General features: G+C 40.4%; 1 protein-coding gene across 2 annotated transcripts; it reads left to right on the top strand.

Annotated features, from left to right (window-relative positions):
- Positions 1–12861: 12861 nt before the first annotated feature.
- LOC109632600 (terminal nucleotidyltransferase 5A-like) lies at positions 12862–18692 on the top strand. Of its 2 annotated transcripts, XM_020091990.2 has the most exons (3): positions 12862–13216; positions 13603–14067; positions 15117–18692. In XM_020091990.2, the coding sequence occupies exons 2-3, from the start codon at positions 13651–13653 to the stop codon at positions 15930–15932; spliced, it is 1233 nt and encodes a 410-aa protein (XP_019947549.1). In that variant the 5' UTR covers positions 12862–13216; positions 13603–13650; the 3' UTR covers positions 15933–18692. The 2 variants fall into 2 exon arrangements, with proteins under 2 accessions (XP_019947549.1, XP_019947548.1); XM_020091989.2 differs by having other exon boundaries at positions 12862–14067.
- Positions 18693–19276: the final 584 nt, after the last annotated feature.

The raw sequence follows: 19276 nt of genomic DNA, 5'->3' as shown, positions 1-19276 counted from the left end.
TTGCAACCAATAGGATTAAAGAAAACCAATTAGCAACCAATTATTTGTGTTCACATGTTATGAATGATGATCATTATGAAATAGCATCATATCAATATATATAATGTTTAATGATGAAAAATACAAAGCCTCCTGACTTATTCAATGGCAGATACAAAACAAAAGTTTCTAATGTGCAGTACAATCTAAATGAACTTATAGTCACTTTAATGACATTATTTCAGGAACCTTTAAGTCAAAACTCAATGTGATAACGTGATGAGGTTTCATGTGCAGAGCGTCTGTGTTTTACTGCCACAATAAGCAAAGTTCTGCTAAACACGCTGAAGTGTGTGCCAACTGTCATCAGCCCATCACGCCAACATCACTGCTCGTCTGTTATTCCAAAGCAAAACAGATGTGTGTGTCTGTGGAGGCATTTGTTTGTGGGACGTGGATATCTTTCCCTGCTAATGGCACGTTTGCTGCTAAATGTGCATGTTTCTTTCTTCTGTTCCAGTGCGTGTGTGGTCCAGCGTACCTTCTGTTTACAGATCCTCTGCTGTGATAAGAGACACTTGTTTATGCTGTTGTTATGTTTACTCTTCTGTCACTGAACATTACGCATCACCAGTCTGACTTAGCCCACCATGTGTTTACCAGTTGGAGACTTGTGTACTTCTTGGCTTAATCTGGACACTGATGCGGTTTAATGCTGATGTGGGCAAGAAAACATATTGAATATAATACATTCCCAGAGGCATATATACCTATTTGTGGATCTTCACTGACAAAACATACAACTTATTTGAATTTTTTTTTAGCTGAGCAACACTTTCTCTTTTTAGCAAGTAAGCTGTGATGTGACTCTTGCAGACATGAGGTTAAAGCAGGGAACTTTTCAGGTGACAGCAGAGCCACTAAAATATTAATGTATTTGAGATTGTTTCATTTATTGCTACAGAAGTATTTTCATTAGCTGTAAACTGCTGTTTGCTGTCAACTCCAGTCGTGCTGGTACTGCAGCATCCTTAATCAAGACTGAATTCTAACAGCTTTATCTATCATCCATCATCCATCATATGAGTACTAAGATGATAGACTAATTTAATAAAAACATGTGCAGTTAGAACTTGAATGGAGTTGTTTTGTAGTGATATGATAATATGTTGATGTTTAATAAAGGTTAATCTTAGTCAATATGACAATGCTCTGATCCATAAAAAAATATTTTCTCAACTGGCATTCACAGAGCTCTGTCCCCCCATCCAGCGTCTTTGGGATCACACATAACAGTAATATAAACGTGTTTCCATACTATGTGTTGTATATCTCTCTCCTCTTCCTTGTGTTACTGCTCTGTGAGTGATGATCACTGTTTAATGAATGAGGACTGGAGTCATGGACGATTTACAAACTCCTGCCCTGGTAACATTCTAAATTAATTGAAACCATATTTGTCATCCTGGTGCAATTACAACATTTGACATCTTGGAAAATAAAATCAACGTATTATATTACCATCTGTTGTGAATGTGTTCAATAATTTGAATATTATGGGAGAAAAATACAGAAAAATAAAGTTTTACTTGCTCCTGCCATCTGGGATAAAAAACAGTTACTTTTGGTTATTGGCTTTTTGGACACAGGATATCAGCCAGTATTTTTCTTGGACTTGAACTTTTCTGAAACTTAAGATCATCTCCAGGGTGGAGTGCAGAATAAGATGTGATTATAAACTTGATTATGAGAATTCACTACCTTAAAAGTGATTGTATAGGGTAAGCTAGCATCAGGATGAATTAAAGCTCATTTTGCTGCACAATAATCTCAGTTCAGATACAACGCCCCTGGAGCTTGTGAACACTTAGATTGGGAAGTGATAGTTGAAGTTACTTCTCTTTCTTTTCCAGAGAAAGAGGATGACACTCATGTTGTAATGACTGATTTCACTGAAATTCTATGGAAATGTTAACATTTGTCCGAAGTCATGTGTCTGTTTTGTGTGTTCATGCATACTTGATTATCTGGATTGTTGTAGAATTGGCACATGTAGAGGTTACAATTATGTGTTTACCAGCACACAGTCTTTGCAAGACTCTATTAAGGCTATTATACATACTTTGAGTGCTGCATGATCCCATTTACTTTCAGATAAATAAATGAATAAATACAATTTGAATGCAAAGTGATTCTCTTTTCTAATTTTTTCCTCTTTGGGATCCCCTCCAGTCTTTGTGTTCTGCACTATTGTCTGACTGTGCTTTACTGTGGGCCCTGACAGCCTGTTTAAGTAAGAGCTATCCACTGTTCTGGGACCACACTCAGTCATATGAGATAGTGGGAGACAGTCTGGCAAGGTGAAGATGTCAAGCTGAATCCATAATGACACGGGGATAAATCATCCACCTCTCTACTGTATGTTTTTCTCTTCTATCTTTATCATCCTTCCCTCCATCGGGATCCATGCAAATATGGAAAAGAAAAGTTTGCTTTGACCCCAAGTTTCACAAGACACAAGGATTATGTCTCTTTGTGACTTTTATTTCATGTTTATTTGCTGTATCTCTATCTTTGCTATGTCTCTGCACTCTTAAGTTTACAATTGCCCAATTAAAAAGATTTAAGATTTTAAATGGCAGGCACCACTTTAATTGGACTATTGCATATTTATACTCCATTCTGGGCATTGAGGTCAACCAACCTGATGCTTCTAGATGTCCAGAGATCTAGGCACAAAAATAGAGGTGACCAGGCCTTTACAGTGGTTGCCTCTAATCTCTGTAACAGCTTAAATGTTTCAATCATTGCTTAAACTGACTCCCCTTACTTGCTTTCAATTCCAGTTGAGTTTAAGACCTCGATTTCTTCAGTTATTGTGCAATATTAAAATTTTATCTATGATTTTTAATGTTTTAGTACCTCTGTATTTTCCATTTATTTTCTGTTTTCATATGTTTTTAGTTTTCATTTTATGCCAGTTCAGCACTAAATGTGCTGTATTAAACTTTGACTTGACTTGACATACATTTTCTGATTACCAAACACATACAGATACCATAATGATGCTATTGAAATAGACAAGCCTTGAAACACTGTGTACACAGCCATCAGGAGCAAATTGGGGTCATGTGCCCAAGGAAACTTAGGGATGCCGGGGATCGAACCACCGACCTTCTGGCATTTGGATGACCCTCTCTACATCACTGTGCACATTACAATGTAGATGTTCAAGCTTAAACTTTTTAATCTGAATGAAAATCCCACTGGAACACTTTTTAGTTTATCAGTATTTATAGCTATTGTTGACTTTCCCATTCAACCAACACAACATGTAAATGTTTACAGTTTTTATTTTCTATTTTTGTAGCCAAAGCTAACAAATAGAAAATGACCCTCAGTTATCTCTTGAGATGAGCTCACTAACTAACTGAGTCAATTGAGAAGACTGATGAATCAATCCATATGAGATCGGCCAAATTTAAGGCAGAACCAAAATAGGAGGAGAGAACAATTTGCCGTGTGCTTCATACTGTTGACACTTGAACTGTAGCTGGCTCTAAGTTTCTTAGAAAGAATAACAATGAAGAGGAATAACATGCAGCTGTTGATTTTAATCTGGCTTTTTGCTGATTCCCATGATTAGGTTTCACAAGAGCGCCTTCAGTCAGCTGGCAGGAGTTTCTGAAACCCTGCTTTGCCTCAGAGTGACCCAGTCTCCCACATATTGATGAGCTGTCCTCTGCTTTAATTGTTCTGGAGCTGCTGAGATGACCCAGTTACTCAGTGAGAGATGACTAGAATTAGAGTTAAAAACAACAGGAGGGATCAATGAGTTGCATTTCAATCAGCTGTTGGAACATAAAGTGAAAGTATTTGTCCAACTCTGCACATGCTGAGGTCATCGAGTAATTATTGTTGATGAAAGATATTACATCTGATGTAACTCTAACCCACCGCACAGATGTAAAGACACCAGTACAGGCACCTCAAATCAACCTCTAAGTGTCTCCAAACAGGAAAGAATGTGATTATAAACACAGAGCAATTATCTATGAGGCAACAGCAAAGTTGATGCCATGCGAAGTCCATTTCAATAAATTCTTCTGAAAAAACACATTCCAGCAATGAATGTTTTGAGCAACGGAGAAAGAAACATTTGCAGAGTTCCTGGAGGAATCCATGTTATCTCCATGTGATCTTGATAAAAACCAACCTGGTGATGTATATCTATGGCTGTCTGCAGGGCCAAGTATCAGCTAAGAATGAACACATAATCTGGAGGTGCAGATAAACTCATTTGCTACTTATATATAATCTCAAAATTAATGAAAATGTGTCACGTTTTTTTTTTTTCATTTGTTCATAGGCTACATATTAGTAAAGAAATACACTTTAATATTTTTCTAGATGACAATGCAACACCCAGCATGGAGACCGTGGATGAACAGGATGTGCTGTACTCCCAGAGAAATGTTGGAACTGCACACTTGGCGATCACAGCACCTGATGCCTTTGCTCACAACTGCTCACCAGAGACTCAGGAACGAAACTCTCTCTTTGCTTTATACTGGCTTGTCACTTCCTGTTTTACATTCAGTGGCTGACCACCTTGAACCTCTCTACAATGGAACCTTTCAGCTTGATCCAACAGACCAGCTTCTGTTGACTTTGATGAAGTTAACACTTAATCTGCTCCAGGAGGACTCGGCTAAGAGGTTTAGTGTGTCACAGAGCCTTGTTGAGCTACTGGATTGACCTAATGGAAGAAAATATGAGGCAATGCATTCAGTGGCTTCCACGGGAAACTATCCGTGCCACCATGCCCCAGTGCTTTAAAGAACACTACCCAGACACAACTTGTATCATCAGCTGCTCTGAGACCTCCCTCCAAAAGACCAGGGATCTGCTTTCCCGGGCAGAATCCTTAAGCCACTATTATGCCCAGAACACCATCAAATTCCTTATTGCACCCAATAATGGCCTAATAATGTTATGAGTTACTATTTCATAAGTCTGAAAATGTCTGGATATAAGCTAGCGTGAGGATGTTGAAATTAGTTTTCTAACTTTTTGCATGCACATCCTGTAAAGTTTGTGAAGGGAAAACCTCTCAATAGACAAAGCCTGAAAAGTAGACTTCTACTACTTCTACTTGTGTTCAAGAAGCAATGAAACATCATCTAAATTATCACTGGCATTTGTAACCACACTCATAACAAAAAATCTGGCCTCAGAACAGAGTCTTTCTCAATATTTTGTTATGTGGCTTTGTCTTTATAAAAAAAGATATAATATCACTATTTATTAAATATGTATGTTTTAGAAGCTCAAACTTAGGCCATCATATTCTATATGTGTCTTATAAAGGTTATTAAACTTGCAGGTGTTTTTTTTACTTTCTTAAATAATAGACATAGGCAAGTTGGACAAAGAGAAAAAGTTAGACAAAGCTCAAAATGGGAAAACAAAGTCAAGAGCTGTGGAAGGAAAGCACTTTCATGTGAGGTAAATAGGGAAAGCTGTGGTATGTGACATCAGGCCTGGGTGGGAGCAGCTAGCTGAATGCTGCATGTGAGGCGGTGACGTGGTCCTCCTCTTAGACTTGAGTTAGCAATTTTATTTAAGGATCTTCATCATCTGTCCACATCTGCTCCTAATGTTTTGTTTATGCTCTCCAACCCCCTTCTTACTCACCCTCCCTAACTCATCATCTTTCCATGCAGTCTTCACTCCCTTTATCCAGAACCTCAATTATACACCAGACAGTATTTTTATCTTTTCATGTCTCCTTCATTTCCCTCTGTACTGCTGTTCTGCGCGTTGGGAGTGAGGGAAGAACACCTCACCCCAAATCACCTCTAACTGAGGTCGTACTCAGAAGAAAAAAAAGATGTCGAGACAGACGAGCAGAGGAGTGCAGCTCCACCCTGAAGCTTTCATGATAGAGCAAAGTGCCAAATGACTGACCATCATGCAAAATTACTGCCACATCACCTGCAGCCTGCAGCTCGTGCAGTGGGTGGATTTCCTAAAAGATCTCACCATTGAAATATTCTGGAGCACAACACATCTCCAAAAATTAACTGATTCGAGCACTATGCCGTCACATTGATTGATTGCTGTTGTCAAGAAGATGTGGCTGCATGTGTGTGTTTGTTAATTTTTTATCGTGCCATTTCAAAATTTCGTATTACTGAGGCGACAGAGGGTGTTATCTCACTTGTGAGAGTAGATGGTTGCAGATGCTTTAAAAGGAAGCACAGTGTGGTCTATCATTTTGTTTGCATGTACATGCAGAGGATATCAATGATCAAATACACACACACACACACACACACACACACACACACACACACATATATACACACACAAACACACAAGGAAAAAAAATCAGTCCCTACTTTTGCTTCTTTCAAGATCTTAAATCATCTGCAGAGTCAAAACAAAGCAGAAACGGAGCACTCGCAACAACAGTCACTTGAGCCATCTGTCTCACAGACAAGAAACAGAACTGAATTGTTGCCGGGGCGACATAATGATGCAGACAAAGAGCTAAAATAAAGGATAACAAATGAGTGTTAATTTACTCTGACACAAACTTCATCTGGTCTGATCAGTCTTGCAACTGGAAAGACTCTGATTTCCTATAGCACATACATATGTCTAAAATATCTAATGTCAGCTTTATCTTAAACAGAACAGGGGCTCGGTCTCACCATTAATCACTCGACACATGTGACATATATGTGTGGAGAAATGCTTTGAATGACTGATTGAATGACGGCTGATTTGTCATTGTCTATGTATTAAATTCATTCCATATCCTTCAGCTTTTAATGACAGGATCATAACCTCTTGCATTAAATGATAAAATGACTTCAGTTGGCTCTGGGATTACACTGCTTACCCGTCACAGCTGTATAAATACATGTGTTGACATTTCACTGCAGACTAAAGTGTGGGAAACTGAGAATGAGAGGGAGGTGAAGTTGAGTGCCTGTAGGTTCTGTTTGAGCAGCAAAAGAGCGCCATCTAGTGAGATGTTAAAAGATGTTTCAACAGAGTCACTGATAAGTTTCAGGTCAGTCCAGTAGAACATGGGCTGTTTGCTGTCATCCAGCAGGTGGCACCGTGGTCTTTCATGCTGTGTGATGTGACCTTTGTTGGAACAGTTGAGGGGTTTTCCAGGCTCTCTATGAAACTGGAAGAAAGGTGTTGGATAAAAAAAATTGAAGTGAGGTTTTTCTGCTGTGGTTCCAACCTTGTAGGCTTGAGATCCTTTAAATCAAAGCAATGTCCACTTGTGTCTTTAACCATTTGTATGGTGAACATGAATGGTCAGATTAAAATCTACGTGTACTTTCATTAAACATATTAAGGTGCAACACATCGACACAAAACTGAAATAATGAATTCAAACTTTAGAAATAACAGGATGACAAATGACCCAGTTTGGGTTAATTTTATAATATAATGTTAACCTTAGCCACTATGGCTTGTAAACTACCCATGACAATGGGTTTGCTATTATTTTTTATTGTATAACTCATGAATATCAATGTATATTTCAAGCTTTATTTTTCACCTATTTGTTATCTTTGTTTTGTTATTATGGTTCTAAATATAAAAAAAAGTGTTGGACACAACAAACTAAATGTTGTGATTGTTTTCCAAAATGATCTGAAAATCACATTTACACATATCTATGTTATTAACAATAATTTATTGCATATTACTACTACGCATTGTTAATAGTTAAGTTAATTTAATTTAGGAGTAAATAGCCCCTAACCTGTTGATGTTGGGTAAAGTTAACTAAGTAGCATGTTGTTGTTATTCTGACTCACAATGAGTCAACTTTTACTTTTTTACTTTACTTTTACAATTTATTGACACAGAGCCTGTGTTGTGTTTTTAAAAACACTTTAATTAAATGAGAAAACTGGCGCCCAGATTTTGGGCCCAAATGAGTTGCAGGGCCCAAAGAGGTTGTTGGTAATCACCAGTTACTTTGTGTTGCAGATAAATGTTGTTCCCTGCAAATGAAACTTTGTGAGGGAATTTATCGAGTTTGTCATTTATAAAACTCTTGTTTCGATGTTTGTTTCAGGTTCATTTCAAGTTCCGTACAAAGGAGGTATGCTTGTTCAGACAAGACACATGAATATGATTGTGGTTTCGACATCTCTGACCACAGTATCAGATAGGAAGCTGAGTCACAGATCAGGTGATTCACTTCCTGTTTATTTTGTTAGAGAAGTTTGTTGCCGTCAAGACAAGTAGAACAGTTTGTTAAAATAGGACAATATTGACACAATATTGAGCCGGAGGACTGGAGGAATCTCTGGAGCTTCATTAACAGAGTTCAGTTCAGTAAATAGGGTATTTAAACCAATGTCTTTGTTAGTCAATGATCGAAGACTTGTAAACATCAAACACAAGTTTATAATCTTTGCATGGAACCTTTAATAAACATTTGTGTCTGCATATGTGTGGGTCTTTTTTTAGGTTATAACAAACAGTGTGTACATTTTCCTGCAACCACAGCCCTGCACAAGTTTGATATTAATTCCACTGTTCTGTCTTCATTTTACCACAACAGTCCTTTATAATTTATATTTTCCATTAAAATACTCAAACCAGGAAGACCTTCTAGGATCGCTGCAGCATGGCTTACAGCGCAGGGCATGTCAGCGAATCTCATTAGTGGCTGTGCAAGAGTTTAGTGGGGGCTTATAGTACTGAGTGCACTCGTCAAGGTTGACTGGGAAGGTTGATTGGAGACACAGTTGAAGTTATACTTTGCCTGGGTACAGTACCGCCGGCTCCACCGTGACCTTCACATCCACATGTACTGTAGGCTATGTGTCAAAGCTCCACGGGCTGGATTCATGCAGACAATGTGAATTTCATGCACTGAAGTGGGAACAAGAAGGTTGCTAATTTCTCGCAGCTGATTCCAGAGTGTTTTGTTAAAGATCACAGTTCAACAGTTGAAGGCAATTTTTTCACACTAGAAGCTAGACACCACAACCACAACACAACACAACTGAAGACAATGTGCTCACCACAGTCCCTTATAGCAACATATGTATAAAAGCAAGGAACATTTACACAATGTTTTTTTCTGTTTGTATTAAAGCAATTAGATATTTGAAGATGGTGTCGGGGGTTGGAATTGCTTTATGGGGCCTGGTGGGGAGTCCCTGTAAATTGTCTTGGTTGTTGCATTATAAAAAACTTCCAGCATTAAAAGAGAAGTTAGAAAATACAAATATTCAATTATGCTAACTTCAAAACTTCCCGTGCAACCACCAGATCAAACCAAACTTATCAAACAAGGCCCAATCTTCAATCAAGCTAGCCAAGCAATGCTAAGTCAATCAAAATTCTTAACCAAAAAATATTCTTTTTTTTTCCATAAGGGGACAAATACTCCTTCTTAAAACAAAGTTTTATAGCTCATACACTCAAAGTTAAAGCCAAACTGCCAAATTAAACAAGCTAAATCTTAACAAGCTAATGTAAGCATCATCCTCACATATCACATGGACTTTAAAAACATAATTTAGCTTATATTAGCTTGATTGTTTTTAGACATGATGCCACAGGGTGTTTACAGTAACTGATAATTAAAGAATTTGCACCAAAAACCCCCAACTGAGTCCCTGAGTTCTCCTTTCACCAGCTTCCAGAAAACTCCCTTAAAATACACCAGTGGAGAAAGTAGGGATAAATACTCGGTAGGAGAGCCAAGTGAGAATTGCATGTTGGGACAACATATATCAAAGGTGGATTTTTTTCCTACTAATAGAAATCCAAAGAGTAAAAATAGTAAACAGTGTTAAGGGAGTGAGTTGGGTAAAGGTTAAGAGGAGGAGAGTGGAGGCCTGTTCAGCTAACAAATTCATTGTAATCTCTTAATGAACTTCCACATGTAGGAATGGCAGAGAAGGGGATTGAAGAGAGGATGAGCAAAAAAAATGGAAGAGAAGCATAAGATGGAGAGGGGGAATAAAGGATTGATAGCAAAGTTTGCAGGGTGAAGGTGAGTTGCTTTAGATGTGCACATGATGTGTTGCCTGAATATGTCTGACTTTCTGACTTGTGGTTTTAGTTGGCTCTATAAGTGGAGCGGGGTCTCCCCAAAGAAAATACACAAATTAACACACACACAGAGCTTCATGATAAATAAAGAGTGATGGATGTATTCAAACACAAAAATGTGTCTATATGTGTGACGATTGGTTCATCAGCCTGACAAAAGGTCTGTCTGACAATCCCCTCGCCAGCCCCTCTGATGCCGTCACACATTGGATACCAAGCCGGTGTCATCCACTTCACAGGTCAGAGATCAGGTAAGTCGCTGCTTCGTGGTAAGTATCCACGGCAGTAAGCCTGACACTGAGCCAGTTGGTGAATGGGGAAAGTGACAGATGTGACTGACATGCTGCCTTGTGCGAACCTACGGAGCTGCATTGTCTGCAATCAGGAAATGTCACAATGTTGTCTGTGAGTTGAATAAAGTTTCAAGTTTTCATTGCACCATTTTAGAATATGTGGAATAATAAATCAATGATCTGGACTCAAGATGTGAAAATCAGGTGAAAGCACACTGTGCATATAAAATTGTTTACGGTTCCGCCATGTTTATCAGCAGAATGTCCAGAAAGAACGTCCACCAGGGGTCAGGTAACGTCCCGCATCATCATTTGAATCATTACACATGTTGATTGGTAGTTCATTGCTCTCCAAGTTAAAATGTTTGCTGGGATAATATAATTTTGAATCATCCGTTGTTTGACTTTTGTTTGTTGCTAACACTAAGTGGATGTGGCATTGACCACTGTTTACCCAAATGACTCACAGATAAGAAGCAACACTCCCACACACTACACATGACTCCCATCTATGCTGAAATTATTTACAGTGAAGCTGAAGGCCTCATGACAACTTATGAAATTATACAGTACATGTATGTGAAATCATGTGATGTCTGTGCCCATATGGTTCAAGTGCTTGACAGTTATAGTCATGAGATACAGCAGAAATGTACATACCTAGCTATACATCACAGGCTTTAAAACATGACATGATTTGAGAAGGCTTCTTCTCAGATAACTCTACCACTTGGTTGCACTGCATTTCAGTTATTCCACCAGCTTATTCAAACATTTATAAGACAATTGTTTGACAATTGTGTCTTTCAAAGCTTTAAAGCTTAGCTTGTTACTAGAAATGTTCTGATACTGATACCAGCATCAGAAATGCCTCCGATACTGCAGAAAATGCCGAATTAGGCATCAGCAATTATGCAAATCTATGTATCCATTCTTCTTTTAGTTTCACCCACATTATTTTTTTTGTATTTTTTTTTTTTACAAATCACTTTGTCTTCGCCTCTCTACAAAGAAGAAGTGATTTCCACTGTGATGTCTGAACCATAGCTAGCTTAAGGGTCAGCAATTTGGTAATATTTTACTGTGAAATGTCCATCAAGTAAAATGCTGACATGCACTATATGCAAATCATCAGTTTCTAGGGGAGGCTAGTTTGTTGCCACAACACTAGCATCACTTCCATACAGGGTTAGTAGCACACGACAACATCTGTACTTGTTACACACATTCTTTTTACTGGTTCATTGTGAGTTGCATATAACACTAACTTGTAATGGCAGACGCAGCACATAATCTACAGAGGTGTGAATGAACATGCATGAGTCCCTTCACCCATGTCTGTGTGTGTCTGCATGAACGTTTGTCACTGCATATACGGGGTAATCTGTGGTAAGCTGGTTTATGGGCTCGTCTGCAGTGACGCAGATATACATGTACATGCCAAGCACTACGCTTATAGATCCTACGCGGCAGCTAACCCGCACAGACCCTGTGGCCTATACCCTACATACTGACAGACAGCTTACTGTGCATGCTGCATATCAGAGGTGTTAAGTGAGCAGAAAAGTCTCACTGTTTTAAATCGATCAGTAAGCACACATGAGACTTTATAGAGCTCTGCATACAGGTTGTGTGCTTAAAAAAGTTTCCTGCCATTCTGCTGCAATGTTGTACAGACTAAAGAGTTGCTATAGACATAATGAATGGGTGAAAAACCACCCCTAGAGGGCATTGGGGTTATGTACACTGCTTTCCTCAGCCTCACTGGGGAATGATGAGGCTTCTGAGAAACTCTAATGTAAGACTAAAATAATAATTTGTCTTTCTTTATTTGTTTTAATGGTATCCAGAGTGAATTATATATAACTTAGTTCTCAGTATTCATGTTCACACAAAACCTACATCATACCATTCATTTTAAAACATGACTATACCTGGTAAAAACAGACTTCTTCACTCCTACTATTAGAAACTTGCTGATTTGGGCTTCTATAGTTGACTCAAATGAGCTGCACACTTTTAATAAATTGCACTTTTACCTCAATGCAACTTAACGGCTATTTTATGGTGTTTAAGTGTTTTATTATATTGGTTGATGTCTGTGTACTGTTTTTATTGGTCTTCTTTTAGAGATAAGATGAGATAGGATAAGACTTCACAAAGGAAATTGTTGTGCCAGCTTTCACCAGATTACAGAAAGTTTAAAGAATGAAAGAAGAAGTGGAAATAAAAAGTGAAAATAAAAATCTAAAGTTTACTCAGGTTTAGTTCAGATTATTATAAACGTACAAACTAAAATGCATTTGTTGGGATTAATAAAGTTGTATAATTTGGTATGATTTGTATTGTATTTGTAAGTGAGTTAAACTTCACTGCAGTGTTGGATCAGTTGTTGAGTAGGTTTTCTCATTGATCACACATGATACAGGGGGTTTGGAGGTTGGCTGCACCTCTGGAGTAATAGAGGTGTTGACACAAGTGGTTTTGGAGAACAAGGGGGCGCAGGAGAAGTCAACTCCGGGCGAAAAGCGTATTTTTTGGTTAAGGCTCAGCGTCCAACACGACACTCTGTCTGTTCTCCTGCACCGCCCATTCTCCAGACACGCCTCAGTCTCCGGGCTCGCAGCCATTCAAAGTCCGCTTGGGAAGTGACAGCAGCTTTTAGGAGGTGTGGACTGTCAGTCAAACCGACCCGCCCCGTGCGCCTCGCAGACTGGACGCACAACGACTTCTCCAGCAGCTGTGGAGCGGGACCTCTGTGGCATCACGCAGCAACAACGAGGGAGAAACGGCCAAAATGTAAAAGACAAGAAGCCATCCACCGCTTTCTGAAAGTAGGTGTGCAGCCCAGAGGGGGGGTCAGCATTTACGGCGATGCGTAAAAGTTGCTGTTGGCTATGTGATACGTGCGTAAAATTGAGCCAAAGTAAATATTCGAAACGCTTTCCTTTTGATGTGATGGATCGGTCAGTGAGTCTTTGGCATGTAATGAAAAACTGATGCTGTGGGGAACAATCGCATGAGGTGGCGATAGAGCCCGAGCGCAGCGGGCCAGCAGATGCAGGACTAAGCTCGAGAATTGAGTTTGTCTGGTGCGCAGGAGAAGTAGGACAAGCCTAACGCCGCCCAGATACTTCTCCTTCGTCATGCGTAAAGCACTTTCCTCTTCCAGCATCTCGATGTTATGATACAGTTCAGTCTCAACGATTCTTTTCTACAGGACGGCAGGTAGCGCAAAGTTCCGTCGTTCGCATCCCTCTTGATCAGCATGGACGAGTCCGCTGCGGCCAACAGCGGCTCGGACGGGGACAGCATCAGCCTCAGCGTGCTCAACTGGGAGCAAGTGCAGCGGCTGGACAACATCCTCACCGGCTCCATCCCCATCCACGGTCGCTGGAGCTTCCCGACCCTGGAGGTGAAGCCGAGAGATATTGTCAAGGTGGTCCGGAGCCGCATGGAGGAGAGGCGGATACATGTCCGGGAGGTGCGCCTGAACGGCTCCGCTGCGAGCTACGTCCTGCATGAGGACAGCGGGCTGGGATGGAAAGATCTGGACTTGATATTCTGCGCCGAGCTGAAAGGAGAGATGGAGTTTCAGATAGTGAAAGACATAGTCCTGGACTCTCTTCTAGACTTCTTGCCTGAGGGAGTGAATAAAGAGAAGATCACACCAGTGACCTTAAAGGTAATGTATTCAGTTATATCCTGTACTGATCGTAATATTTGCTCAGTAGAATTTACATTTTGACTCTAACCTTTTCAGGCTTTCAAACTTTCCAGGCAAGTTTGCTTAGCATCTCCATCTTTCTCTCATTTCCATCCGCACTCATGTAATTACAGATCTCTCACTGCTGAAGTTATGCATGTCCCAGTCAATGGTCACATTTTCTGTTGGCACAATCTCTTATATTTTATTTAACAACATTTAGATCTTCCACAAATACACCCCAACCAACATAGATATGAGCCTTATATAGTAAAAAGGTTGGTTTCAAAGAGGATTCTGTCTAATCCAATTGGAGCCGGATCCACATTAATCAGTCGGCCCTCAGTTACCTGGATACCACAGACTATCCAGGCTACTAATGGCCCACCAACAGATGTGATCAGCAAAACATCATGAGCAACAGACCAGCATCCTTACCCAATCATTATACTATAATTTTTTATCATGGTGCTAAAAGCATTTATGTACAGTTGTTGATCCCACTCAAACTACGACTGGTTTTTCAAGTCTTAGGCATCCATATGATCTCCTTGTTATTGCCAATATTTATCAACCTTGAACCATGAAAGCAAACATGTGTGACAAACATGTTTAGGGTACATTTAAGAGCAAATAGGCAGAAGTGCTTCAGGAACTAACACCAAACTAGAGCTGCGAGAGGAAGGAAAAACAAGGAGGTGGAGTCAACAGAGAGAGAAAGTAGTGGGTGACTGAGTGGTGTATTCTTTGTAGGAAATGGTTTGTCAATAATCTTTATAATTCCAGTTCAGTTTTGCTTATTATTTGCTCTTATTATGCTGCAGTGCCTTTTGGAAATTCTACAAGTGATAGATTATAGAAAATAGAATGACACTACATACAAAGACAAAATCTTGTTTTACCAGGGACTCAGGTGTCTTTTGACTTCAATTTTCACTCATGGACCCACGTATTTAAACCTTACAAACCATGAGATGCAGGAGACATATCAGTACTTTGAGTCTGACTCTTCACTTTTGGGTTTTCAGGAGGCCTATGTGCAAAAGATGGTGAAGGTGTGTAATGACTCTGACCGCTGGAGTCTCATCTCCCTCTCCAACAACCGTGGCAAGAACGTGGAGCTAAAGTTTGTCGACTCCCTTCGACGGCAGTTTGAGTTCAGCGTGGACTCCTTCCAGATCCGGCTGGACTCGCTCCTCCTCTTCTACGAGTGCTCAGAGCACCCGATGGCTGCCACCTTCCACCCCACAATCCTTGGGGAGAGCGTCTACGGCGACTTCCCCACTGCCCTCGATCACCTGCGTAAGCGCCTCATCTGCACACGGAGTCCCGAAGAGATCCGAGGAGGGGGCTTACTCAAGTACTGCCACCTCCTGGTGCGAGGTTTCCGTGCAGCATCAGAAGGCGAGATGAAACTGCTGCAGCGCTACATGTGCTCGCGGTTCTTCATAGACTTTCCCGACGTGGGCGAGCAGAGGAGGAAGCTGGAGTCCTACCTGCAGAACCATTTTGTGGACCTGGAGGACAGGAAGTATGACTACCTGGCCACGCTGTACGACGTGGTACAGGAGAGCACGGTGTGCCTGATGGGCCACGAGAGGCGCCAGACGCTCAGCCTCATCTCGTCACTGGCGCTGCGGGTCCTGGCTGAGCAGAATGCCATTCCCAATGCTGCCAATGTCACCTGCTTCTATCAGCCTGCCCCTTATGTCTCCGATGGCAACTTCAGCAACTATTATGTAGCGCAGATTCAGCCTGTCTACGCCTGTCCACCCTCGCCTCCTCATCATCCGTATCTTACTCCTGCACATCCCATGTACGCCACCTGGTTGCCCTGTAACTAAACCTTGTGAGCATCTATGCTTTTTGTGTAGCTGGTGGAACACATGTCCAATTAAAAGGGGTAAATGATGACGTTTTTATCTCTTCCATAAGATGGGAAACTGAGGGAAATGAGAGGGGCAAATGCTGGAGACAAATTTAAACAGACATTAAGGCGCAGATTAAAGAAGAGAATAAAGTAAAGAAGGGAAGACAGTGGGCCAGAGAAAGGCTTTTCCCTGCAGTACGGTGCCACAGTACGAAGGAGCTGAGCACACTGGGAGAGATGCCAATGACAGAGGCTGACCATCAGTTTCATGGTTCTTTCATCAGGGCCAAGATCGATTTGATGGAAAAGACCACAAGTCGAGCCTCAGAGTCATCGACACCCTGGATCTAAAGATATTTTCCTCCTACGAACTCAATACACAGAAACAGAAACCAGACCCTCACATTTACAGGCGGCAGCCATGGAGAGGAACAGACACACGCACACGATGCATTGAAGATATTGAACATGATGCAATGAAGATATTGATTCTTGATCCAACAACAGCAACACTTTGACCTTTTACATGTGCTCTGCTCTTTGTGTGTGGGCGTGTGTGTGTGTATGTGGGGGGGAGGAGGCGGACCATGCAAAAAAAAGGAACTGATACTGTTTACAAATCCAAAGATCTACTTCGACACTCAAGTTCTGTCTGAACTGAAAAACAACAAAACAATGCATGCTTTATTCCTGTACAGGAATAAGTTTCTTTAAGTGCCTCGACAAAGCCCAAAGGGAAGAGACAGTTATCGTGGTTGCGGAGAGCCGCTGAGTTGTCTCAGTGACGAGCAATGATGACCCCTGATAAAGATGAATGTATTGTGAGAGTTTACCAATAGCTGAGTAAGGGTCTCTTACACTGAGAAATGTATCTTCCTCAACTTTTTTTCCTTTTTATCTTTTTTGACAATGTTTCGCTAAAGCTGTCTCTTATCTGCGGTCCTGCTAGACGAACGCACATCCTGATTACCAAAGAGGAAGTAACAACATAATCTCATCAACTATAGAAAGAAGGGGCGGTAGACTGGAGGTGGTGGATAGAGAGGGGGAGGGTGGGGATAAAAAAATGCTTGTTAAAGTAAAGTAGATCGTACTTGTGGGAGAAACAGTTTCGTTACGGGAGAAAATAAACTGCCCTTTTCTGTTGCAACATACAGTAAAATGGACCAGCACACAGCCTGACAACATAACATGCAACTTATCCCAGAGAGGAGTTTGTCTTATTTTGATTTACTATTTCAACAACTGTAATTCTTAAAAAGTGTCTATCAACATGCACACATGCTACATGCTGAAATTTTGCAAGGTAAAATGCACATTAATAAATTGCCTTGAAATATGCTACTCATCCTTTCTTAAAGGTGCCCTGTGGAGTTCAGATCGATAACACTATATAAAGTTAGGTTTTATCCTCAAGGTCAAAAAGTAATTGTTGGATGGATATATTAGTTTTTGATATTTTAAAACATGCATTGTTTTACAATCCCACATTTGGGGTATTTTTCCTTGTGCATCACCAGACATCAGTGGAACAGAGTGAAGCTGATTGAGGGATATAAATATGCCCTGTTTGGTTCAATATGTGCGTGTGAATCCTTGGAGCACGATACAAATGAAATGGGGACTCACTTACTGCAATACTCCATAGCGCTACTAGTGGTCAGAAACTCTACAGGACACCTTTAAGTTTCGAATGCATCTAAAACAGAAAGTAAATTAGATGTGCAACTCATTTGAAATTGTATTTTGAAACAGTTTTTTGAAACTTTTCGGAAATTACAAATTAAAGTTTTAGTATAATCAAAACGATACAAAAATATGATTATATGTTACATTACATCCCATCTTTTTAAATCAAATAAATAGAATGGTAAATTTCTCCATATTTTGTGTACAAAGGCATTTTGATATTCACTGTAATAGAAAAAATGATTGCTTTCCATGTGTACAAGCTGTTTTCAGGATATGTATCTCCTGTAGCGGCATCTGCAAATATCTGCAGAGCTGACAGTGATGCAGATGTGTGTTTGTAAGAGGGGTGGAGTTTGGATTGTGTGTGTTTCAGCAATGTACAAGCTTAAAACTGCCAAGGACCCAACAGATACAAAAGCTTCAGAGGTGTAAGAAGCACAATTAACATTGGTCAGTGTTTATCCTGACTTTTCTGAAAACATTACAATTTGACTCGTTGGAATTGTCAATTTAAATCTCTTCTTAGCATGGAAGAGCACCACATAAAAAATGATTACAGGTAACAGACAATCACATGGATAATTGAGTGGCAATAAGTTGAGCTAGGATTTTTCTCAGCTTTCAAAGTGAAAGAGACTCAGTATATTCTCTCAGACATGTTCAATCAGAGCTCTTATTTTTCTATCGATCTCTATTTTTGTACAGTTTGTGTTTGGCTGGTTGTAGCAGGCAGATTCAAGGGCTGTGTCATTGAGTCAAGGATTGTTTTGTTTTTCTTCGTGGTGTGGGGGAAATCTGTGTTTTACTTCGTGTGAGGCGGAGCAGCGCGGGTGGACACTGTGTTTAAACTGAGATGCAGATTTGACTTTGTGCTCTGAACTGTTTCATATGAATTTTTCTGTTGCTCCAAAGAGATTGTGTCACAGTTGTGTACGTGTGATTTTAAACTGCTGTCCTGTTTGGACATGGAAATAATGATCTGATAATTGTGTTGCAAAGTTTTTCGACTTGATAATTAAAAACAAAAAAGACCATCACACAACCGTTCTTTGCTTCAGTGGTTTTTTCCCATCATTGTCACGCTCACCTTACATGACGATTCCTGGATGCTTCACCTCAGTAAACCTCGGTTTACATGAGGTAAATAGCTCTGGCATTTAGTTCTGGTGCCCGGGCTTTGGCAGACAGGCGGAAGTTTTCATCTGGTCAACGTCCTGAGGTGCCCGCGCAATCCCAGAGGGTACAATAGCTGCTGCCAATGAGTTACAGCAGAACGTGACGGATTTCCCCTTTGAGAGACGTCAATAACCGCCAGCTACCGTCATCACGCTGTTTGCCAGACCACATTAGCCAGGAGTGAACTTGGACAGCAGGTATATGCGAACACCTTACTACCAGCTGAGCACTGGTCTCCAGGGACACATGGTAATGGACTGAGCAGACTGGCTGCAGATCTGCATCACTCTTAATGCCCGCAGGCCTCAGCCTCCAGATGTCACTTTCCCTGCCGACACTAAGAATAAATATTTTACTTAGTCTCTCTCTCTCTCTCTCTCTCTCATGATCTCTTTCTTCTCTCCATCACACTTCTCTTCATCTTTGCTTTTAACCTTACTCCTTTGACCA

The sequence above is a fragment of the Paralichthys olivaceus genome, chromosome 19 (genome assembly GCF_024713975.1).
Source record: "Paralichthys olivaceus isolate ysfri-2021 chromosome 19, ASM2471397v2, whole genome shotgun sequence".
In the NCBI taxonomy this organism is placed as follows: domain Eukaryota; kingdom Metazoa; phylum Chordata; class Actinopteri; order Pleuronectiformes; family Paralichthyidae; genus Paralichthys; species Paralichthys olivaceus.
The sequence above is the reverse complement of the archived record's forward strand: the minus strand, read 5'-3'. Positions and strand labels throughout refer to the sequence as shown.